Source organism: Emys orbicularis, chromosome 4 (assembly GCF_028017835.1).
Source record: "Emys orbicularis isolate rEmyOrb1 chromosome 4, rEmyOrb1.hap1, whole genome shotgun sequence".
In the NCBI taxonomy this organism is placed as follows: Eukaryota; Metazoa; Chordata; order Testudines; family Emydidae; genus Emys; species Emys orbicularis.
This window is the reverse complement of record NC_088686.1, coordinates 28,280,533-28,305,979: the sequence shown is the minus strand read 5'-3', so window position 1 is coordinate 28,305,979 and position 25,447 is coordinate 28,280,533. Positions and strand designations below refer to the sequence as shown.

General features: G+C 37.2%; 1 protein-coding gene across 1 annotated transcript in view; it reads right to left on the bottom strand.

Moving 5' to 3' along the window:
• Positions 1–25,447, bottom strand: part of ATG2B (autophagy related 2B) — a 71,966-nt gene that overhangs the window by 44,067 nt on the left and 2,452 nt on the right. The window contains exons 2-14 of the mRNA XM_065404472.1: positions 22,587–22,749; positions 17,064–17,216; positions 16,199–16,301; positions 14,323–14,485; positions 13,563–13,742; positions 7,487–7,587; positions 6,288–6,466; positions 5,155–5,309; positions 4,165–4,279; positions 3,364–3,625; positions 1,791–1,941; positions 979–1,071; positions 593–781 (exon numbers count right to left, since the gene is read on the bottom strand). Coding sequence (XP_065260544.1) covers positions 593–781; positions 979–1,071; positions 1,791–1,941; positions 3,364–3,625; positions 4,165–4,279; positions 5,155–5,309; positions 6,288–6,466; positions 7,487–7,587; positions 13,563–13,742; positions 14,323–14,485; positions 16,199–16,301; positions 17,064–17,216; positions 22,587–22,749 — 2,007 coding nt within the window. The remainder of the gene's footprint in view (positions 1–592; positions 782–978; positions 1,072–1,790; positions 1,942–3,363; positions 3,626–4,164; positions 4,280–5,154; positions 5,310–6,287; positions 6,467–7,486; positions 7,588–13,562; positions 13,743–14,322; positions 14,486–16,198; positions 16,302–17,063; positions 17,217–22,586; positions 22,750–25,447) is intronic.

Below are 25,447 nucleotides of genomic sequence, written 5' to 3'. Positions count from 1 at the left end.
AAGCAGCATTAAAAATACCAAACAAACTTTACTGACTTGATACAATGGTTATAATAGGTAAAGCTGCATTTTTTTATACAATTTCATACAGTACTGTACATGAACTATAAGAGAATCTGGACCACCCACACTTTTTTTTTGCTAAGCTATTAGAACAGGTACTGTCAAGCTTCTATATTTAAATCAGGATTGAAAAAAATAAAATATTCAGGACAGAGCTATATAGGTATAAAATTTGAACCAGCAGTGCAGGGCTGCTTCTAGATTCCCATTATTGGAAGATCAAATGGGTATTTTGGGGCCCCGCATTTAAAAAAAAACAACAACCTTCCAAGAGGCTAGGGGGTAGTTAGATCCCTGGAAAATCTTGGATTTTAAGAGTTTCAAAAAGTAAAATTTGGCTAATGTGTCGATATTTATAATTTATATAAAAGGATGACGACTCTTCAATCTGCCACTGCCCCACTACTTTACATTGGATGGCTTTGTACATATTCTGGTCAGACAATAATTTTGAGCCCCTTTAAAATGTTCCCTTTGCCTCCTGGTAGCTCCAGGCCTGCCAGCACGCACACAAATTAATTTCACTCACCAGACTAATGTGTTTGTTGTAAGATGTGTACATGTGAGATGCCATCATCTCCACTGTGGTTAGTTTCTGTGGCTGAAGTAAAGAATTTAGTCTGTCCACAATACTGATATCCAGTTCACAAAATACTGGACTTAGCTTGATTTGTAATTCTGCTTTCTGTGGAACAGAGCTCAGTCTTCCTTGACTACCCTACAAAAATAAGTACATCAATATCCTCAATGAAATACTGAAAAATAAGTTACAAAAACAAAGGATGCTTGCAATATACATCTTTCCATGCAACTATCAAGATTAATAAAGTTACCTTTAAAGATTAGAGAAAAAATATTATGCTACAGCATAATGCAACAATGCAGTCAGGTTGGTTTTGTTTTTTTCAATCTTACCTGAGGTCCTCTGTTATCTGAGTGCTTATAATGGAGCTGAAGGCATGAAAGAGGATGTGTATCATTTCCTTTTTCAGAATGAAATGTTAGCAGCTTGAAAATAAAAAATAAAATAATTAATAGATGTAAAACAAACAGAAGAACTAGAGAGCAGGAAAAAGCATAGGCTACCTGGCCCAAGCTGCCAGCCAATCCAGTGTTCAGCTGCTTGTTTGATAGCCACAGATCCAATAAAGAACTACAACTTCTGATTCAGACTGGGGAGACTGCCCAGAAAGCCCTGAGCCTCACATACCACATTTGAGGAGACAGATAGGAAGTGATCAACAAGCACAGGTGCAGCTGGGAGCAGATGGACTATAGTATCTGAATGACAGCAACTAGGGCCACCTCATGAATCCAATATCATATACTCATCTCAATCGGAGTATGAGCAGTTGGGCCAAGAGCAATCACCAAAGAAAACCTGCCCACTGCCCAATTGGATGGGGTGGCAAGCAGCACTTTCTTTAAAATGTTTCAACCTCATTTTCAAAGCAGAGTTCCTTTTGCTTCACACACACAAAACATTAGAGAACTCTACAGGCTTGATCCTTTGGTGGCAGGGAAGAGGACACTGTTGATCATTATCTGAGTTTTCAATTAAAATGTAAGACACGTCTTAACGTTACCCAATCACTACAAAAATACAATAAATTAGTAATCTTAACTTTTCAAATTCTAAGAGTAGTGTAGGATTTCCCTTCTGAAAACCTCTCCAGTTAACATTTCAGCTGCCCTGGTGCTTGGCTAACAAAGGTATTTTTAATTACCTCTGTATAGTGAGGTTGAATGGAGCAGGAGTCGGTAGAGAAAAGACATTCCAGTAGTTCCATATGCCCAATGGACAAATCTGTGCTGAAGCATCGAGAAGCAGACCTTTGTCTTTGTTCATAAGAGACTTTGATGCCAGTACCTATAAATCTGTTATGAGAAATAAAGGTATAAATATGTATAGAATGGACTGCTGTAATCACTTTGAAATTTCAGAAACATCTGGTGTGTGTGTGTGTGTGTGTGTGTGCGCGCACGCACATATATATTAGGGCTGTCAAGAGATTAAAAAAATTATTTACGATTAATCGCTCTGTTAAACAATAATAGAATACCATTTATTTAAATATATTTGGATGTTTTCTACATTTTCAAATATACTGATTTCAATTACAACACACGATGCAAAGTGTACAGTGCTCACTTTATATTTATTTTTGATTATAAATATTTGCACTGTAAAAAACGAAATAAATCATATTTTTGAATTCACCTGTAACAACTACTGTCGTGCAATCTCTTTAACGTGAAAGTTGAATTTACAAATGTAGAATTATGTACAAAAAAAACTGCATTCAAAAATAAAGCAATGTAAATTAGTACAGTGATACTCAGACTGAGGCTCAGGAGCTGCAAATGGCTCTTTAATGTGTCTACTGAGGCTCTTTGCAGCACATGATATTAAAGCTATGTGTGATTTAATTATTAACCAATCTAAGTTATTAACTAATCAGGATGCTTTTACTATGTTATTAACCAACTGTAGAATACTTGGTCAGGACAGTCATTTTCCTGTGATAATAATATATATAATAGTAAATGAAACCATGAATTCACACTACTGTGGCTCTTTTGGGTAACATTAATTGCTAATTTGGCTCTTGAACCACTGAGGTGTGAGTATCACTCCATTAGTACTTACAATAGAATCTGACATTAGGAACCTAGGATAATGGAATCCACCTATTCTTCCTTCAACAGTGACCAATGCCTAATGCTTCAGAGGAACACACAAAACCTCTACAATGCACATACTGTAATTTAGCAATATTATGCCATGGAAAAATTGGTTCCTGACTCCTGCATGATTTTGTTCACTTTTTTTTTTTATTGTGCCCCAACTGACATCCCATTTTGCACTACAAAGAAAAACAAACTCACTCAAAACCACAGACCACTTGCGTAATAAGACTGCTCTATAAACTATACCTATTTCTTAAAGACGCTGTATAAAATAGAGAAATATCCTGATTTATGCTCCAGACACTGTGTGTTTGATTGCAGAACCTGCATCTGTCTTGATCAATCTCGGCATGAAGAGATTTAGGATGAGTTGTGCACACACGGTTCTCTTTTTTCATTTCATTTCATTTCATTCCTGAGATTTTTCATTTTCGAACTCAAACCGTCCAAAACTATTTTAACATTTAACGAAAAAACAAACTTCTAGTACTTCAAATAAAGTATGATTTGATTCCAAATATTTATGGACATAAACCTAAGTTGTCAAAGCTTATTTAAAAGAATATTTGGTTCTTTGTTTGTTGTATTAGTTAATAGGCAAAGTTGTACCTAAGGTGGTCATGAGAACAAGCCTCTGCAAATACTTCTCGGAAGGACAGAAAATCTTCTGTTGAAAACTTAACTGGATCAATCTTTTCTATTTGGGTAAAGAAATCCAGTGCCATTGGTGTCAGCGGGTTAAGGTTCAGTGACGTTTCAGGTGGTGGTAGAGGGTCAATGTGAAGTACAGATACTGAGAAAGTGCCCAGTGCCAGTCTAAAAATAAGTTCAGGCCTGGATTCATCCACTGAAACGGATCTGGATGGAAGGGCTGAAATACAAAATTAAATTTAATTTCTTACTAAAAGTTAGTCTTCAATAGCAACTTGCACATCTATTACATTTACCAACATAGCCTTAAGAAATGCATAAATGTCAAACTACGCAAATCACAATAAGGCGAATTTTATACACTGTAATATATTGAGTCTTTGTTTAATTATAGAAGATTTTACACTTTGTGTAGAACTACTTTTGTTGACATTACCTTCCCTTACCTCATTTCTAAATTTGTCCAAATCCCCCACATAAATGAAGAACAGCCATGTAAACCTCTCACTCACTTTTGAGAAGGCAGCTAAGCAGGAATCTGTGCAATAGACATGTCATGAAGTGCCCCACTCAGCATAACCTTTATAAACTGTACTGTCTAGAGGAAAAGACTACACACTAATTGAAGAAGCAATTAGGGAAAGGTCACATTTTGGTCTTCTGGATTTTGATGCCCTTTTGCCAAGTTTCAGAACAACAATGAAAAATGTCTAACAACAGTATAAAATGACTAGGAAGTAAACACACATTTTTACTTACAAGTCCTTCTTAAAGGAGTTTGGTGAACAATACTGGGTGTAAATGATGAACTTCTTGGTGGTGGTGGTGGTTCTTGTTTATTAGGGTCATGAAAATCACCCCAAGTTGGCTGAAGCTAAAACACAAATATAGCTGAACTCTCATCTGCATAACACAACAGTTCTCAAGGATTAATCTAATACAAGCAGTAACGTATGACCAAAAAACAGTATGCAAGACCCTTGTACATATATGCTATCAAAAGTAGTTTTCCAGCTTGTCATTTTCATGGTATATTAATCAATAGTTTGTCTATTGTTTATCTGGGTGTCAAGCTACATTCTTTAGCTCTGATGATGATCTTCCCCTTGTATTTCTGAAAGGGAGATAACATTGCCCTCACAACTAACACATGTCCCTCTGTTACCCAAAGGAAACTAGAACTGCTCTGCTCTCTATGACCTCCATTCAGCAAAGTAATTAAAAGCATGTGCACAAGAACTGAGTAGGGATGAACATAAACCACAGTAATACTTTGCTGAATTACAGGCTATTACCTTAACTTAGGCAATACCACAACTTTGGGTGCTTTTATTCTGTTCCTGGTCTTGTATATTAAAACACAGAAATGTAGCACAAGGGTGTGTCACAAATACTCCACATAAACTTATAGCAGCTTGGAAACATACATAGCCTATTTCCTGGTCTTTTAGCCAAACAAATTCATAACTTATGGAAATCCCAGGTTTCAAAGCTGCAGCTTGCTGTGGGAATTACTACTGAAAATCTACCTAACTCCTTAATAAAGGAAAGCCAGAAAGTGATTTTATGCATTAAGGAACCATACAATTTGCTAGTTGATAATGCCACTGGAACAGAAAGCTTAATATGTGTGTACTTTCTATTATCTGAGAATTTTTCAATAGGCATTAGCAATAAGGAATCAGTATGAAAAAAAAAAAAAAAAAACACTTTACTCTATGAAGATATTAACTGTAATCAATACTATACCACTGTAGCACTCAATGGAGAACCTGCTGGTGTAGTAGTGTATGTGCTAGTTAAAGATAGGTCTAGATCCATAGTTGGTGGGTCTCCAAGAGGTGGAAGAGAGGAGAGACTGTGAGACATGTCCATGTCAGCCATTGAGAAGAAAACTTCTTCTTCTAAGGAGAAATTATGTATAATCAATGGAGTTTTTTTCTAATTACAAACATTAACTTTAGTTATAATACACCAAATTAATCATAGCTGCAGAAACAAAATAGTCTGGATATGACATTAACTAGCTAAAAGTTTATTCACAGCATTTCCTAGTTCACTTATACTGAAGCCCAATAATAACCAAGGAGAAAAAAAGTTTTTTCCAAAAAAGAGTGCATGACCAAGGCAACACAAAACACCAAATTCCAGCAATGTTATGAGTATACACATAATATAAAATGTTTCCATTTATTTTCATGTTCGGGTTAAGACTGCTACAGGTTGCAGTGATTAATTCACACTTCCCATGCTGAATCAGATATGAATTGACACCTAAAAAAACCAGTAACAAATTATCCATGGGCTCAAAATTAAAAGTAAAGCAGTTCACATTTAATATAAACAATCATAAAATAAATTATATAAGAACAGATAAAATAATAGACTACTGTAAACCTTTGTTAATGGAGCTGTACTAATCTAAGTATTGACATCTTTCAGATTCCAGGTTTCTTCTCCATGAAATTCCTGTCTTAAATCCAAATACATTCCTCCAGTACATGCATGTTTAAACTAGGTTTTATAATAGAAAACCAAAAGAAAGAAAAGAAAGTTTTATAGTATTCTATATTTCACTTAGTTCCTTCAAACGTTAGTTCTGAAAGGGATCTTACAGACCTAGTGTCTGTTTCGTTGTGTATTAGTGTCCAGACTATTAAATGCCCCAAATGAACTATGACTTCAGTCTGGGCTAGTAACATGAATAGGCCTTATATCCTGATTTAAGGGTATAATTAGTGATAGACAATAAGTCTATAAAGGTCACTGTTATTTTGCCCTTCTGAAAGATCAAGAGTGCTTTAGCACTGTACATTAAAAATTATTTTGCATGACATTGATGCTAGGCTGTCTGACATACTGGCATCATGTTTCATACTCACCACGGCTAGAAGGTGTTCTGGTGGTCTCTGTCTCATAAAAGCTCTGCTCAGATGATGCTCCTGCTGACAAAGATTCTTTTCTTAAGTAACGCTTCAGCTCCATCTGAATCCGATACTCATCCTCCTGTTGCATTGGTCGGTTCTTTCTATCTTTATTTGATAATTCTATCCTGCTGGGGCTCTCTGTATTCAAATAGAAGAAATGGAAACATAATTTGTATTTGCTTTCCATTCCGCCATGGAAAACTTCAACAACTAGTCAGAAAACTGACTGACATTTTATGAACTTAACTTCCATTTTCACTTCTCCAAATACAAACCAGCATGGAAAACTAACTCCTTTTCCTTCTGTATTATTACGCCCAAACCTAAGAAGAAGATTTTGAGGTTATGTAGTCAGAATAGTTACAGATTCTGTTTTTAAAAGTTCTAGTCCATGTTGGCTTTAGAGAATTATGGAACATCATCTATAATTTACATTATAACACAAATTGGCCCCATTTAATCAATGGAATAGGAAAATATTTCCAACATTCTTCCAAGGATCTTAAAATCATTACCTAAATTGACATAGTAATTGAATTTGCAGCATTGGGAATATATCTAGTTATACACTTGATCCAGTAAAATAAGTTTTATTTTATACACTAGGATTCCAAAAAGGATTGTACATTTATATGAACAATGAGAGCATCCATAGTTATATTAGATCTGGTCTACACTACAGACCTATATCAACATGAAAAATCCACAGCGCTAAACCCCCTCCTCCTGCGTAGACAGCGTTATGTTGGCGGAAAAGCTTCCGCGGCGCAGCTGCATCAGTGCAGCTGGACTTGATGGACACCACTCTGGTCCAAATTATACCAAATAAAACTGTTTCACTGTTATGTTGTCCTTTTCTCCCTCCACCACTCTCCTCTTCCCCGGACATTTGATTGTATTCTCCACCTGTTAGCGCAGCACAAACTAAGATTTCAAGCTCTTTTTAAAGAGGCTATTACATATCTGTACACCATATAGAACAATGAAGCCTGGAGACCTGATTGCGGCCTCTAGGTCTTATCTTTATGCAAATAAATAGATAATAAATATTAATAATCACTATGTACATAATCCGGGGACTTGCTTATTGTGCAAGCTTTCTTTACTGCTTTCTATCTCATCAAATACACATTTAATATTAATATAATGTTTACTTGCCTGGTCCAGCAATGGCTGCTAACATGTCCAATAGAAGATGTACCTGCCTTGGTGACAGGAATAGGTGTATAGAGTCTATCTCCCCATCTACATCCAACTTAAAAAAAAAAAAAAAATTATAAATTCTTAGAACAAAGACATGTCCCTTAAGCTTCCCCAATCAACTATAAGTCACTAGATAGTGTACAGCATCACTCTATAGCAGTGGCTCTCAACCTTTCCAGACTACTATACCCCTTTCAGAAGTCTGATTTGTCTGGCATACCATCAAGTTTCACCTCACTTAAAAACTATTTGCTTACAAAATCAGAGTACACTATTACTGAAAAACGGCTTACTTTCTTATTTTTACCATATAATTATAAAATAAATCAACTGGAATATAAATATTGTACTTACATTTCAGTGTATAATATACAGAGCAGTACTGACTTCACTAGTGCTTTTTATGTAGCCTGTTATAAAACTAGGCAAATATCTAGATGAGTTGATGTACACCCAGAAGACCTCGGTGTACCCCCAGGGGTACACGTACTCCTGGTTGAGAACCACTGCTTTGTAGGGCAAGTGAACTAAAGTCCTTATTCTCCTTCTTTCACTCTCTCCTCTGCCACCACCTCCTTGCTGCTTTTAAGTGAACTGCAGGTTATATCTGGAAGCTTTGAAGGATATAGTCTTCCTGCAACATCTGGGATTGAACCTTCATATTCTTCCAATTGGGAACAGCCTGAAATTTAACTGTACAGTTGCTTCCAACTTTGGGTTTCATAGCAGTTCTACGAAACATTACTACTGTGCCAATGACTATTTATTTTGTTATGCTATATACACAAAACAAACAAAACCACACAAAAAACATGCACCCTTGGAGGAAAATCCAGGATCTTTATTAAGCAGTTAGCAATTTTGTTTCTTTAATACTCTTGCATGTAATTAATGGCACCAACATAAGGCTTATTTTATGTACTACATACAGAATAGTAAAACTTGCACCTTATGTGGTACATTTCCTTAAAAATTCAAATAATATTTACATAAATACTAGCCTATCTATATTATACAAAATTACTGATTTTCTTAAATAATGTTGGGTTATACCTAAGATTTATTATAAATTGTAAGAGTAACAAAACAAGGAAATTAAACTATTTCTCTCCAGACCACTAGATAGCACCACAAACTGAGCTTGTTCCCAATGTTTGCTGTAGGATTACTCCCTTAGTGTTCATACAGATTTAGGGTCCAATTCTAAAACCCCTTACACTCTCACTTGCTGCTCCACCGTCAAGTGTTATATGTTGGAGAAAAGATTTGCTGGAGCAAGTAGTCTTCATGAAAGATGTCCTGTGATAGGGAGTACCACAACTAACATTTACAAAAGAGATAACATTACTGTAGACACATGACAAGTTTCTTTCTATAGTTGCTACAGTTCATACACGTATTTGATATTTTTGTTAAAAATAAAAAATAAATATTGTCAATTACAGTTCATTAATAATTTCTTCTCTCTCTTTCAGCTTTCTAAATACTTTTTAGTGACATACACCAATGTTCATGCGAAGTCCTCACATAACTAAAGGACATAAAGCAACTAACCAATTACAATTATTTGTACAGTGGTGTGAAAGTCAGGGACCAGACACACCATGTGAGAACAGGAGGTTTAACTCCCACCTCCTAAATAAGCAGTTAAATCACCTGATTGTATGCAAAGCTATTGTACTGTACAAATATAATGAGAACAGTCTTTATGAAAGCTTGTAATGTTCTGAACTTTATGGTCATTGGCCTGGTCTACACTGGAGGGGGGTGGGGGGGAAATCGATCTTAGTTACGCAACTTCAGCTATGTGAATAACGTAGCTGAAGTCAACATACTTAGACTGAGTCAACTGCTGCCGCTCCCCCATCGACTCCGCCTGTCTCTCTCGCGGCAGTGGAGTATAGGAGTCAACGGGAGGGTGCTTGGGGATTGATCGTTGCCCGCCGATGCGGTGGGTAGTGTAGACATACCCATTATGAGATATGTATGCAGACCATGGTTATGTATGTATGTGTATATAGGAAATTGTAACTATAGGGCAACAGGGCAGTGAAGGAGAGTGGGAGGGCACCTCCCAAGAGTCATTTACACAATACAAGAGTAGACCATTAGAGTTAATGGAAAGACATTGAAACAACCTTGCTTCAACACAAGAGGGAATTTTCCCCACTCTCAGGGCTTGTCTACACTTGAAACACTACAGTAGCGCAGCTGCAACAATGGTTCTCCCATAGAATCATAGAATATTAGGGTTGGAAGGGACCTCAGGAGGTCATCTAGTCCAACCTCCTGCTCAAAGCAGGACCAATTCCCAACTAAATCATCCCAGCCAGGGCTTTGTCAAGCCTGACCTTAAAAACCTCTAAGGAAGGAGATTCCACCACCTCCCTAGGTAACCCATTCCAGTGCTTCACCACCCTCCCAGTGAAATAGTTTTTCCTAATATCCATCAGCATAGGCAATCCACCTCCCTGAGAGGCTGTAGCTAGGTTGACAGAAGAATTCTTCCGTTGATCTAGCACTTTCTACAGAGGAACTTAGGATGGTTTAAGTACGCTGTTCAGTGATATACATTTTTCACACCCTTGAGTGATATAAAGGATAGCTCAGTGGTTTGAGCATTGGCCTCCTAAACCCAGGGTTGTGAGTTCAATCCTTGAGGGGGCCACTTAGGGATCTGGAGCAAAATCAGTACTTGGTCCTGCTAGTGAAGGCAGGGGACTGGACTTGATGACCTTTCAGGGTCCCTTCCAGTTCTATGAGATAGGTATATCTCCATATATTATTTATTATTATATTAATTAAGACAACCTAATTTTCTAGTACAGATCAGTCAACATGCCAGGAGAGAAAAATAAAAAGAGAGAAAAGCCTTTTTAAAAGGAAGCTTAAAACTGAAGTTTTCATCCAGAAACGGAGTGACAGTCACTTAGCGGGTGCTGTCTATGAAATACTGGATCTCTTTTATGGCATGGAGTACACCAGAACAGTGTTCAAAGGCAACAGCTATTTTACATTAGAACAGGGATTTTATCTAATGTAGAAGTGTAAAGCCTGAAGTTTGAGTCTTTATGTTTGTTTACTATGTAACTTGTATATGTTTTCTCTTTCTTACTTTATCATCTTTGAATCTGTGATTTTCTACTAAATAACATTTTGTTTATTTTACCCCAAGCAGGTCTCTGCAGCACAAACTGTGGTGTGTATTTATACCTGCTACTGTATTTTCCACTCCATGCATCTGATGAAGTGGGTTCTAGCCCACGAAAGCTTAGGCCCAAATAAATTTGTTAGTCTCTAAAGGGTACGTCTTCACTACCGGCCAGATCGGCAGGCAGCGATTGATCCAGCGGGGATCGATTTATCGCGTCTAGTCTAGACGCAATAAATCGATCCCTGAGCGCTCTCCTGTCGACTCCTGTACTCCAGCTCGGCGAGAGGCACAGGCAGAGTCGACGGGGGAGCGGCAGCAGTCAACTCACCGTAGTGAAGACACCACGGTAAGTAGATCTAAGTACATCGACTTCAGCTACGTTATTCACGTAGCTGAAGTTGCGTAACTTAGATCGATCTCCCGCCCAGTGTAGGCCAGGCCTAAGGTGCCACAAGGATTCCTCGTTGTTTTTGTGGGGAGTGTGTGCACCAAAGATGTCTGTGGGGGGGTGGGGGAGGGGCTGGATTTCACACCTTCGGAGCTGATGAACCAGAGAGGAAAAGTCTGAGGGTCTGGTAGTTACGAACTCACAGTGGATGAATTTAGGGAGACCTAGGATTCAAAGGGCTGTTGGGGTCACCCTGCAAGGAGTAACTAGGCTGGTGAAAGCCAGAACTTTATGCTTGTGGGCAGGCTGCTAGGATTAGGGCTCTGAACCAAAGCAGCACAGCATAAATCAGCTAAGGTAACAAGGCAGGCAGTGACCAAACCCCTTATTGGTCATGGGGACCCCCAAAATGTTACAACTGGCTCCTACTGCCTTTTCCTTTCCTTGGGAAAACTGGAAAGAAGTTTCAAATTATTAAATTGTGCTAGCACTTGAAATTAAATTAAATTCTGTTCATTCCTGAGAGGGTTAAAATCTGGATAGATTTAATGTAAACACCTTATTTAATCCCATATTTAAATAAAGAAGCCAGACCATACATCAGGAGGAAATCTTGGACTAGACGGTATGTTTTGAAGAAGAAAACCAATTGCACATTCTGTATACTTTTTCTCTATTTCTATGAATATATATATATATATATATATATATATAGCCTATTTAATGAATTAACCAAAATCAAAACTGAGCTCACTTTTTAATTTTGCACACCATGTAACATGTATAGTGTTCACTGACTGGTGTTAAAATGTATTTTGTATACAGTTAATGCAAAAAGATGAAGTCAGTATTCAAAAATCAGTAACAGAATGTGATTAGACTTAAAAATCACAATACCATTTACCACACCAACTGATTTGTTCAGTGTTTCTCCCACTACAATGCCCAACACTGCACAAAGCATGCCAGAAATGTGTTCTATTTACGGCATTGGACAGGTCATCAAATAGAAGTGCAACATAGAGTCCTATACTCAGATCTTGAACTAAAGAGGTTTTTTTCCTGCCACCTTTAAATAAACGTAATGATTGACAGTAGGAAATCTTTTGAACTTTAAAATGGTTGCAGAAAAGCACTTAGCTATTAGTAAATCTAGAACTGATAACCACAGAGCTTTTAATATCTTATAATAATTTGTTTCTCTATTTCACACACTGCATTTTCATGATATCTTCCTTTTCAGCAAATGTTGCCACAAGGACTTTATGTCAAGAATTTTTCTTGAATGAAAAAATACAAAGTTCTAAAAAAATCAACCAGCAACTGCAGGATATGTAACAAAGTTCCCCACTGTAGTAGAAACCATATTAAGTAATTTCTGATCTCTGTATTTTATATGTATTCTTTGTTTCAATTAATTGTATTTTCAATTTAAATTTTAAAATAATTTCTATCATTTACCGTTTGTGTACAGGTATCAGAGCACATTATAAACCACAAATGTGAGTACACTTCATTGAAGATGATTTCAGAACCAATTTTATTATTGACGTTAATAGGAATATTCATGTGAGTAACGTTTATACTTGCCTAAGTGCTTGTAGGATCAGGGCCTTATATTTTCAATACTTCTGTTTTGTCTACAGAAGTTTTGGAAAATCCAAATAAAATACCCTACCAGTAGTGACATTTTCCTTTAAAAAAAAACAGCATTATAATTTAATTCACTGTAAATTTTAATCTAAAATTTCAATAGCATAAATTTTCAAATTAGTTTTACAAAGCAAGCCTCAACCTGATTTAAATCAATAATTTTTTTTTTAATTTCAAAATGAGGAGGCTATAATACACAGAGCAAAAAAATAATGGGTAGCAACAGGACTTTTCATGAAAACAAAGCAATTCTCTCAGGAATTACCGCAATACATAGAATTCAAGCTGTCTCTAAGATACATTGCACCTTGTTTAAGAAACAGACATCACTGTATTGTCTGTACTTTTGAAAGTAATTTAAATGAGATCACGAAATGATTTATCATAGCTTCTTTTACAATTTGCTTTGGTAGAAGTTGTGAGTAGGGCATGAAAATGGTCAACATGCCTGTCTACCAAAGAAAATAAGACCCCCCAAAAGCATATTGAGACAAATTCTGCACTCAGTTATGAGTGTGCAACTCCCCCTGATAAGTGTGCACTTGTGAACAGAGCAAATCTGCCCATGGTGTTTAGACATGTATTTCCATGCATTCCACAATGTATTCTCAGCACTCTAGGACCTTGTTGGTTAAAGAAAAGATGTTCTAACAAGGGTTATTGCCTTACCTTTAAATGCAGATAATTTAAAATAAAATTAGCAAAATTAAACATAGCCCAAACCAATTCTTTTTCCTTAAAACACTCAAAACTTTTGCAGTAGGCAAAAACCAAAACCAAATAGCTACTTGACTGTGTCCAGGTAGTTAAAGAATATAAAACTACAGCTAACCTTAGCTCCAGGAAGTACTTCATGTTGCTTTAATGTAAGGCTCAACTTCATTTTACCAATCAGCCTACTAATCTGCACAGGGTCAGAGGGAGCAACTTCTGGCAAGTTTCTGGTTAACTGTGGATGTGGCTCATACACAATTTTTGGGTTCCAGCTAGGGGAAAGCTTTGGTTCCGCTGCCTTTAAAATGCAAGGGGAAAAAGAGGCAATTAGCATGCATCCTAATACGTGTCACAAAGTATACATATGCAAGTCCGATAAATCTACACTACATGTAAATGACAAACAGTTTCACATAAAAGCAAATTTGACATCTGTATTAACAAACATATTTACTAGCAAATTTTAAATAAACAGGTATCAAACGGCACTCAGAATCTTGAAGCGTCAGGAAGTGATGGAATTTTTCTTTGAATAGTAAATTATGGAGAGAAGTCTCTCTCCACAGATTAAGGTTGCAGTGAGATTCCAGTACTGTATGCCCTATTTTTAGTCTTCTATAATTTTGCTCTTCAGACCTCACCATCTCCACTCTTACATAATATAAGTGTTTGACAAAAAATTCACAAGGGTTGCTGGGCTCAGAAGTTTGAGAACCACTAATGTAAATGAGTTAAGAGTGCAATGGGCTATCTAAACATTGTTCCAAGAAGAGGTTCGATTCCTTTGTACTTCAATATTAAGCTTATATGTACATTACAATACAATATATTTTATTCTTCATCAACTCTACATATTTATATGATTTATTTATTTTTACCAACTGTGTAGCTGAACACACTGGAGAGGACTTTGCTGATGCTGGAAACTCATCCCAGAAGAGAGAGACACCTGAGAGCTGAAGTAACTTGTGAGCAAAAGCTGTGGGCTGATGTACATTAATTCCAGAGCATTCATCAGCAGTTTCATCACAGTACATAGTTCTGGGAGACAAAAGCAGGGAAATAAGCATGGTAGGGATGGCATGCACACTTTTACCTTCTATTGTGCCATTTAGCCTATAGTTCATGTTTATATATGCTTTCTCTACATAGATTATTTACAAGGACATTGACTGATATGAAAGGACAAACCACCACTTTCTATGAATGGGTGGAAATCTTGAGGTTCTTGCAGGACACTAGTAATAACAGTTGCGCTATACATTTGAAGTCAATGTGTCCTAATATGAGATCCTACTATTTACTGTTTAATCGTATCTCAAAGTGAAGAAGTTTGCCCTATATTACTGTTTTTGTTTGTTTACATTAAGACATCTGTAACTGCGTTCTAGTCTCATGACTAAAGTATGGTTTTGGAATGGATAAATCTACAACATATGTATTTTATATAGTCTTAAAGCACTACTTGGATGGAACACTTTCCTTTATGTCAGTCATTTCTGTTTAATAAATTAACAGAACTTAAGTTATGCCTAGGACGTCCCCAAAATTCACCCTTCTAAATTTTCTGAAATGAAATTTTATCTATTAAAATACCGCTAAATTGTGTAAATAGAAGAACAGTAGAAATTTTATGAGATATAATTTACAATGGGAACACACACATAATTTTATCTTAACTAAAATAACTCAAACAGCACCACTCTGTTATAACACTTGAATTAGATGTTCTCTCTTCAAAACAGTTTGTGTAAGGGTAGCTTTTAATGTACAGGGGATTTTTAAGGGGGGGGGGGAGTGCAGGGGTTCAGATACACGTCTACTGACCAGTTCTCTCTTGAACTGAACTCAGCAACTGCAACAATGATTTTTTTGTTATTTGTTTAAGAACGAACTATAATTCATCCACATTTTTGTGTATGTAAAAACATTATTTTGTAGTGATTTTAATATTCTGCAAGATACTTTTGTTTTTATCATGGCACCAACTAAAATGAGCTTATTAGTCAAATAAGCTAAATAAATACCTTAAGAACATCTACAATTCACAAGTTTCAATTATTTATACAATTGGCTTTACACTGTATGTGGGTTCTTCTAGCAGGTCACGCAAAAGCTAGATTTCTACTGATCTGGTACATTAGGAAAAAAGCCTTAATCCTGCAAAAGTACTAAATATAGAATTGTGAGGTCAGGTTTTCAAAAGTGCTCAGCATCCACAACTGGGGCCAGATTTTCTAAAGGATTAAGCTCCAATTCAGTCACCTAAATGGAGTGGCCCAATTTAACAATGAGAGCTGTTGGGTGTTGACCATTTAAGAAAATCTAGTCACTCATTTAGGGCATGTCTACACAGAAAACAAAAACAAACAAACAAACAAAAACCCTGCAGCAGCAAGTCTCGGAGCCCAGGTCAACTGATTCAGGTTCACGGTGCTCACGCTGCAGTGTTAAAAATTGCAGTATAGACATTCGGGCTTGGGCTGAAGCCTGGGTTCTGAGACACTCCCCCCTCGCTGGGTTTCAGAACACAAGCTCCAACCCAAGCCTGAAATCTACAGTGCTCTTTTAAACCCTGAAGCACAAGCCTGAAAATTCACTTAAGGCATCAAAAATCAACCACATGGATGCTTTGGACTTCAGAACTATACTATGTGAGGGGATGTGTGCCTGTGTGTAAATCTGTGGATATAAAGGTAAGAGCCATCCAGTTTCTTTTTTTTTTTTTAAATGTTGATTTTAAGCAACACTTACTTCTCAATTCGGATTTCAAGTGCAGACCCACTTTTAGAATTTTCCAGCACATGTTCAATTCTCAAAACAGTATCTAAAAAGGTAACTTTCACTCTTCTTAGAACTGAAGCGAGGAAACCAGAAGACAATACAGTTACACCATGACCATTTAAAATCAGTAAGACACACTGATGACTTAATATATGAATAAAAAGATCAATTCTTCTTTGTTGATTGAAAGCTAATATTTATTTCATTGTTAGAAGTTATTTATAATCCTAATACAATATCACAATTCCAAATGAGAATCTAGTTTTCTATCAGTAAAGGCTTAGCTTCTTCCAGTTGGACATTCAAAAAATGTAAAGCAATCTGAAGAAGATGCAGTTTTGAAATTTCAAAACTGCATCCAATGCCTTCTTATGCTAAGTCTGATTCTTCAAATAAAAACATGAACTGTACAGAAGACCGTTCTACCAGGTTTTTCCTCCTAGGGCTACTAACACCAATGCTGATCCAACTGTCACATGATGTGCTAAACCAGCACTGCCAGAACCAAGACATTCTGCCAGTCAGTCCTGTCAATGAAAGGAATTGTCCAAATTTATACTGGTATGATTGAGAGAATTTGGCTCTAATGAACAGCTGAATCAGCACACTGCAGGAACAGATTTTTGGGGTGGGGTTTTTTTGTTTTTTACTACTGTGGTTTTACTTCCTGCTCTCTCCTCCTGTTTAACTGTTAGAAGGTAGAGTCACTGATAAAAAGTTGAGAGAGAAGAGAAGCAGTTGCAAGTGAGCTCTCATTTTGTAATATCATGGCATGGTGTAGACTAACATAATGTAACTTAAGATGTTAATTCACAAGTGCATAGTAGAGTCATACCTGTTTCAATAGTTTCTGCAAACTTCTCAAGCCCTTCGAAAGGTTGAGACCCTTCTCCTTGTTCATCTGTCAGTTTTTGGCTAAGACATTCTTTTGCAAGTTGCATACTACTGGTCATAAAACTTGACCAATACATAGGCTCTGAACCAGATGCTGTAGAATAAGACAAAATTCTTAAATACATTTGGCCATAAATGTAAAACCAACAAAACCAAAGCAAACAAAAGATATGTTTGGTATAGCTAGACAAAGGTCTGGTCTATACACAAGCAGCACCAGTTTAACTAAATGTCTGATTTTAAACAAGTAGTTAAACTGGTGCAAACCCCTGCATGGACACACTCAAATCAATTTAGAAATGGGTTCTTTCTTTTTAGCTTCTGTTGGTAAGTTTATAGGTACAAGATAAATCAATATAACCAGTTTTAAACCAGTGTAAGTGGGGCCACAGAAGGGTTGGCACTGGTTGAACTAAATCAGTTTTTAAAACAGATTTTTAATTACACTGGTGTGACTTCTGTAGGCAAGACTAGGCATAGACAAGGCCTAAGAAAAAATGTTGTTCTTTAAATGGAGTTAGCTTCCTTAAGGTAGCTGTAATTGAAGATGACTTCCGGGTATTAGGGAAGAGCACCAATTATTAGTTACATTGTGGTAGCAACCAAAAACGTACTGGATTCTGTCCACATCTATAGGAAGACCATCTCTACCTTGAGGCAGCTAACCAGATTTGAAAAGTATCAGAGGGGTAGCCGTGTTAGTCTGGATCTGTAAAAGCAGCAGAGAGTCCTGTGGCACCTTATAGACTAACAGATGACAAAGTGGGTATTCACCCACGAAAGGTCATGCTCCAATATGTCTGTTAGTCTATAACAGGGGTCGGCAACGTTCAGCATGCGGCTCGCCAGGGTAAGTACCCTGGCGGGCCGGGCCAGTTTTATTTACCTGCTGACGTGGCAGGTTCGGCCGATCGCGGCCCCCACTGGCAGCGGTTCGCCATCCCGGGCCAATGGGGGCGGCGAGAAGCCGCAGCCAGCACATCGCTCGCCCGCGCCGTTTCTCGCCGCCCGGCCAGGGTGCTTACCCTGGTGAGCCGAACGTTGCCGACCCCTGGTCTATAAGGTGCCACAGGATTCTTTGCTGCTTTTACAGATTTGAAAAATCACTCAACCACTCAGTCCTCATCTAGCCTAGGATTTAAGGTGTGATTTTAGCACATTAGCTAGTACACGCTAATAGCATGTTTAAAAAGTCTAGCTAGACCAGGCACAGTGCCCTCAACATGTGCTAAACTGGTCAAGTTAAACACTAAGGGGGAGCCTAGAATTTGACTCGACCAGTTTAGCATGTGTTAAAAGCAATGTGTCTCATCTACACTAGACTTTTAAAATGTGCTAACATCACATCTTTAAATCCTAGTCTAGACAAGGCCTTAGACACTGTTTGACACCTTTACAAACACGTTAGTTGATAGAGGTCAATCCTAGGCCTACTAGCTGCCAGATAACACAATTGATGGTCATCTCTAACAGCTAACTTGATAATAGTGTGACATTTGCTCATATTAAAAGTGTAGTTTAGACAAGGCACATCAATTAATTTGAGGTAAAAGCTCCACTGTAGACAAGCCCAACTGAGGCTAACACGACAGTAAAGATACTAAACTGCATCCATGTTAGGACCTCAGTGGTGTTTCAGATGGGATTAGCTACCTCAAGGTAGATAGTTCTGTTTTTAAAAAATCCCTACACCAGGTATTAATCTTGTGGCTGTAGCTGCTTGGTGACAATATTTCTTTCCTACATGCTCCATTTTTAAACAATTAGTGACCGCAAAGGACAACCATACATCCATGCAAAAAAGTAAAATAAAGCTCATTGACAACAGGGGAGAGGAAAAGCAGGACCAGTGAAAAATTCCTTCCTGAACCACACAAAAACAGTGATCAGCTATTTATAAGTAAAGAGCTAGTACAAAGAATTAATAATGTATTACTTTTCACATACTTATTCATAATATTAGCCAGCACCAAACTGAAAGCCATTCCTCTTATTTATTACTGCCTATTATTACCATTCTTTTTAAGATAATATCTTCTTAGATGGACATTAGCAAGTAAAATTAGCCTAAGATTTAAGTTCTATTACAATAAATTAGAATGAAACACAGAACAACAAAAATATATGTGATTTAAAAAAAAAACCTATTCAAATAGGACTTTCAAAGATAAAAAAATGTTCTTATGCCTTTTGTCACTTCTTTATGATGTCTAAAGGCAGCATAAAAGCATTTATCTTTTCTTTATCAAAATTCAGATCCTGAGCAGTGTAAAAGACACTGTGGCCTGTTCTATACTATAAAAATTAAAACAGTTTAAACCCTTAGGATGTTTGTATAAAAATATGTATCCACAAACAAAAATGCCCCAAATAGTTCACACATGGTTAATAATGCATTAGAACAGACTACTTTTCAGCATATTTAATAACAAGTTAAGGCCTAACCAGTCTAGTTTGAACTAGGTTAGTGCCAGTGTGGACACAGACAAGCTGGACGGTTCTACCAGTCCCTCAAAGACTGTTCTGAAGAAGACTTCTGCGTACTAGGGCAATGGTTCTCAATCAGGGGCATGTGTACTCTGGGGGTACACATAGGTCATCCAGGGGTACATCAACTCATCTAGATAGTTGCTTAGTTTTACAATAGGCTACATAAAAAGCACTAGCGAAGTCAGTACAAACTAAAATTTCATACAGATAATTACTTGTTTTTATGGTTCTATATACTATACACGGAAATGTAAATACAATATTTATATTCCAATTGATTTATTTTATAATTACACCTCTACCCCGATATAATGCTGTCCTCGGGAGCCAAAAAAATCTTACTGCGTTATAGGTGAAACCGCGTTATATCGAACTTGCTTTGATCCGCTGAGGTGCGCAGCCCCGTCCCCCCGGAGCGCTGCTTTACCACGTTATATCTGAATTCATTTTATATCGGGTCGTGTTATATCGGGGCAGAGGTGTATACGTTAAAAATGAGAAAGTAAGCAATTTATCAGTGCTGTGACACTTTTGCATTTTTTTTTGTAAGCAAGTATTTTTTAAGTGAACTGAAACTTGGGGGTACACAAGACAAATCAGACTTCTGAAATGGGTACAGTAGTCTGGAAAGTTGAGAGCCACTGTACTAGGGCACAGCACCAAAGGGCTTGTCTACATGAACACTTAGTTCACAGCAAGCTGGGATGTAAATCTATCCCACACTAGGCTACCACAAATTAAGTGTCCTCGCAGACCCTGTTGTCAAGCACTAAAAGCTCCCTAGTGCACACTGATCCACTCCAATTTCAAAGCAGGACAGATCAAACCCACTAGGGAACCTTTAGTGCACAGCAGCAGGGTCCACATGGACAGTGAGCATGTAGCAAATTAGAGTGGAGTAGATTTACACCCAGCTAGTTGCAAACTAAGTGTTTGTGGTAGCCACCAAAATGTGCTTTGTATGCTGGCAGGCCAGATGCCAGGCATTAGCTAAGAACTGACAACCCTGGGGAAACCAGAACAAGTCACCTGTACGTTAGTTTTGCTCAAAACAGGTATTAGTCTTATCAGAATGTATTTTGTGTGTTTAGACTAAGAAATACTTGTAAGTTGCTACATGCATTAATCTTACTTGCAATGTCTGTATTCCATGCTATAAGAAAATATGTAAGTTTTGCTTTATAACTTTGAAAATGCTTGCTCTGAACTTGTGAATTCAGGCATGGGAATTGTCCAGCTGCTTCCTGGGTCCACCCTGAAAGACACTTAGAATTGGTAGATCACTACAACTCTGTCACTCTAAGGGTTTAGATGCTAACTCATTTGTGTGTATATGTTTGCTCACTTTAACCTGTAAATAATTCATTTCTGTTTCCTAGTTAATAAATTTTGAGAGTTTATTACAGGATTGGCTACAGGCTATGTCTTTGGTGTAAAATCTACAGTACCAATTGATCCGGGTAGGTGACTGGTCTCGTGGGACTGGAATCAACCTGAATGTGGTGTGATTTTTGGTGTAAGTGACCATTTATCCATTTATTAAGTCCAGTTTGCCTGGGGTGCAAGATAGACTGGAGAGTCTAAGGGGCCTGTCTGTGACTCCATGGTAAGACGGTTATAGATATCCAGGAGTTCACATTTGTTACTGACTTGGTGAAATTTAATTATAGATCACGGTTTGGGGTGTCTGCCCTGTTTTTAACAGACTGCCCTGAGGTAAGCACTCATGGTTGTGAGCCACTCTAAATAGCATGACAGTGCTTTTCCGTAAAGAGCCTGAAAGAACCCTGTAGCAGGATGGCTCACCCCTTTAAGGGTTGGAGGCCAGGGGGCAGCCAACCCTAGTTACTAAGGAGGGACATCTGAGCAGGGATCAGCTGATTTCCCTAAAGAGCAGCAAGAAGCTGTACAGAGGGGATTCTCAGGGAGACCAAAGGTGGAGTACAGAAGCTGCTGGGAGCAAACAGACTCCAGTAGAGAAAGCTGGGGAGTGAGACTGCAGGCAAGGAAGGCCTGGGAGTGACCTGATAAGGGGTAAACAAATGGATTTGCAAACTTTATTTTGAATGTTTGCTAACTTAAACCAGAACCCAAGAAGGGGTGAAAATGGATACAAGGGTTTGTGAGTTACTGAAGACCCATGAAGGGGGAAACTGAGGGGGAGTGGGGAGCCCACTTGCAGGGCCACCCAGAGGCCACAAGAGGACATATGTGAAGCAGCCACCCAGTGACAAACCCACGGGAAACAGTATCACTATCTCTCCTCATAATAAGTCCATGCCATTGCAGCATCCTCCAGCCATGAGCAGTAATCAGTTCCCATCCAGTCAAGTTCAGCTATCTACTCAAACTGGCCAGTAGGAACTATTGTATAATAGATAACTAATAAAGCACTCTCTTCCATCCACAATTTAATGGGCCACCTATACAATACAGCTTGCCCAGATAGCACAAATGAAACAAAATACAAACTTGTGGTCCTCACACAGCAGCATACCACATTATGGGTAGACCAGTCCCAATTAAGGTCTCTAGAGAATTTTCCTATGACTCAAAAATAAGCAGAAGCAAAAATATGGGAGCATGGCTGTTTGACTATAAAATGTTAGGGACTAAACGGACACATATGAGGAAACATTTCTTTAGTAATTTTAGAAATTACATCTATGTAAATGTGGAAGCAAAGACATAGAACTTCAAAATATTATAGACTTAAATGAAGTAAACTGCTGACCTATTGAAGAATACTTGATAATTATTGTATTCTCTTTTTCGAAGATAGATATGTTAAACAAATAGTGCCCAGGCACAAATTTTTATCCTGTACATGTAATGTTATCAAAAAAATTAAATAAAAAACAGAGAACCGGTTGAAGCAAAACTGCCAGTATAATCTCAAACATTTGAACATTAGAATTCTCCTAATTTATCAATGTAAAACACTGAGCCAAATAAGATAATGCAGTAAACCTACCAAGACGAGGCCTTGGCCTGAAGACCATCTCTAATCCTTTCACTTCTAGTGCACAGTTATCCTGTAGCAATGACCCCCATGGAACAGACAGAGAAATTGACTGGATAAACCCTTCAGTGACTTCCAGAGGTGCATCTGCTGATTCCAGAATCTCATTAAGACACTAAAAGTAGAGAATCCAAAATTACGCTCATATTAACAGAAGCAAAACATTTAAGATATGTTAAAAGGAATTAAATTAATATATTTAAAAAGCTGGAAGTTATCCTCTACTTTGGTTCTGTCAATGATGCATGCTAATTAAGCACTAAACTTTTAATCTAATACAGTTCCAGCTGTGGTTTTTCTTATGATCTATACTACTGAACTGTTCACATAAATTTCCATATGTTGCTAACAGAAATATTATAGTACCGGATCTTAAAGTGTTACCACAAAAATAAAAATTAATTACAGTTATAGGAGAGGCCAGAATAGTAAATTAGTACTTGGTCCTGCTAGTGAAGGCAGGGGACTGAACTCGATGACCTTTCAGGGTCCCTTCCAGTTCTATGAGATAGGTATACCGCCATATATTATTATATTATTATTAAATGGATAAAAACAGTTTGTTCATTGTGAAAAGAATCTTTGATTAGGACACAAGCCAAACAACTAAATTTGATGTAATGCTCATTGTATACTTGTCTGACTGTGACAACTGAGCCAAAAAGATTTATTTCTATTGTACTGCATGTAAAGAGTCTCACTGACTTTAACAAGAGTTGAATCAGACCCTGAAACAGTTCTGGAAAGAAACAATTTGATTTATCATATGTATATGACTGATTACAGTTCAGTGCAGTTAAACCTTTTTCGCTAATAAAAAATAATGCAGTAACTGTAGACATCAATCAACAATGCGAAATGTTTCAAGTAGCAGAAGTATCAGCAGAAAAATATTAGTGTAGATTAGTTAAAACTTGTTGCTAACACAAAAATGAGCTATACATTCAAACTGTGGTATTTCACATGTATTTGAGCTATATGTATGGACATTTCTATATATGAACATTAATAAAATCTAGCATATCAAAACAAATTTTGAATAAGTCTGGCCTCAGATCTCTTTTTACAAACTACATATAGGGAAACAGAAAGGAAAATTTATTGTTATCTTTCCAACTATTTTAAGCAAACTATAAGAAAAAATACAAGTGTATATTTATTACAGTTAAATGGCATTAATAAAAGATAAAGATCCGTTTAGCAAGTGAATGATTAAAAAGTATTTAAAATAAAATTGTAAAACTCCACACATCTACACCAACTGCTGGCTTGATCCTACATCACTGAGGAATTTCCACTGGAGTCAATGAAAATTCAGGACATGGAAAGGCTTTGCGTGGTTAACATCAGAAGCAGCAGAGAAATCAATCATTAAGCATATTTATCTATTCAATCACAAATATTGTGGGCTAAATTCTGACCTGCATTAGACAGTGCAACCCTCTTGAGGTCAAAGGGGTTGAACAAGTATAGTGGAGACCAGAACTTGTCCCTCTGTATACTGTAAACACCAAGACAATGGTGTATATATTATGTATGTTAAAATATTTTTAAAAAGTTAAATGAAACTAGTAGATGAAAAACAAACAGTTCAAAACGGAACAAAAATGAGAAAATAATTAAGGTTAAAACTACTGCCTCCTTGAGGACATGTAGACAGCAGGTTTAAAGTGACTTGAAAAAAAAAGCAGCTGTAGCACTTTCGCAACACCTGTTTTTGCAATCTTTCTGTCATGCATGAGTGAGCCATATCTAAAGAGCGTTAGCTACTCACTAATTTATAGGCCAGAAAACACTGCCCAGAAAAAAAAAAAAAAAGAAGTTTCTCCGAACTGGAAAATGAACATTATATGCAAATTTTACTAACTTTCTTTAGTACAACAAGCACTTTACGTAAATTGCAAGGGTTCATAATGTTTATCTTTCAAGTCTAGTGAAACTAGCAAAGATTGTTTTAATATCCACTAGAGGGCACTGAAATCTTATTAAAACATTAAGTCTGCCCACCTATTACACAAAAACAGCTGCCCTACAGGAACAAATGAAGAAATTAATATTTTGCATTTACAAAGTGTCTTTTATCTAGGGCATCTCAGAAGTCCTTTACATAAAACACTTATAACACTCCTACTATAATATCTATTTTACAGAATAAGACCCCAAGTCTGCAAACACTAACATGCATGCTTAACTAGCAAAGTTTAGTGGTAGTTTACTAGTAGTAAAGTTAAGCACACGTTTACAGGATTGAAGGCTTAAACAAACAAACAAACAAACAAACCAAGGCCTACAACCCAGATTTCACATAAAAGAATTCTGGAATCATGGCATCACATTGAAGCCCATGAGACTGACCCATGGCCTTCCTCGCTGGTGAAAGGCAGTTAAGAGTTCTGGGGCCACATATTTACAGACCTCAACAACTCCCTTGAAGAGAGAAGCTTACGACCTTTGCAACAACAAAAAAGGCATATTCAGATCTGTAATTTGACACAATATACCACCCAATGTCTAATTTCCCATTCCTGAGCAAAGTGATTGAATAGCTTGCAAAACATCAACTCCAAGAACACCTGACCTCTACTACTATTTTGGAACCTGCTCAGCTGGACTTTATACCATAATATGGTTCAGAAACAATTTATGTTTTCTTGGTAGTTGGACAGTCTGTTCATAGCCATGGACAGCTAGCAAACAGTCATATTCATGCTACTAGACCTCCCTAGTATTTCATACAGTCAGCCACTAGATATTAGTGACTTGCCTTAGAGGCAATTCAGAGTTATGTGGAGTTACATTAATTAAGATGGCAC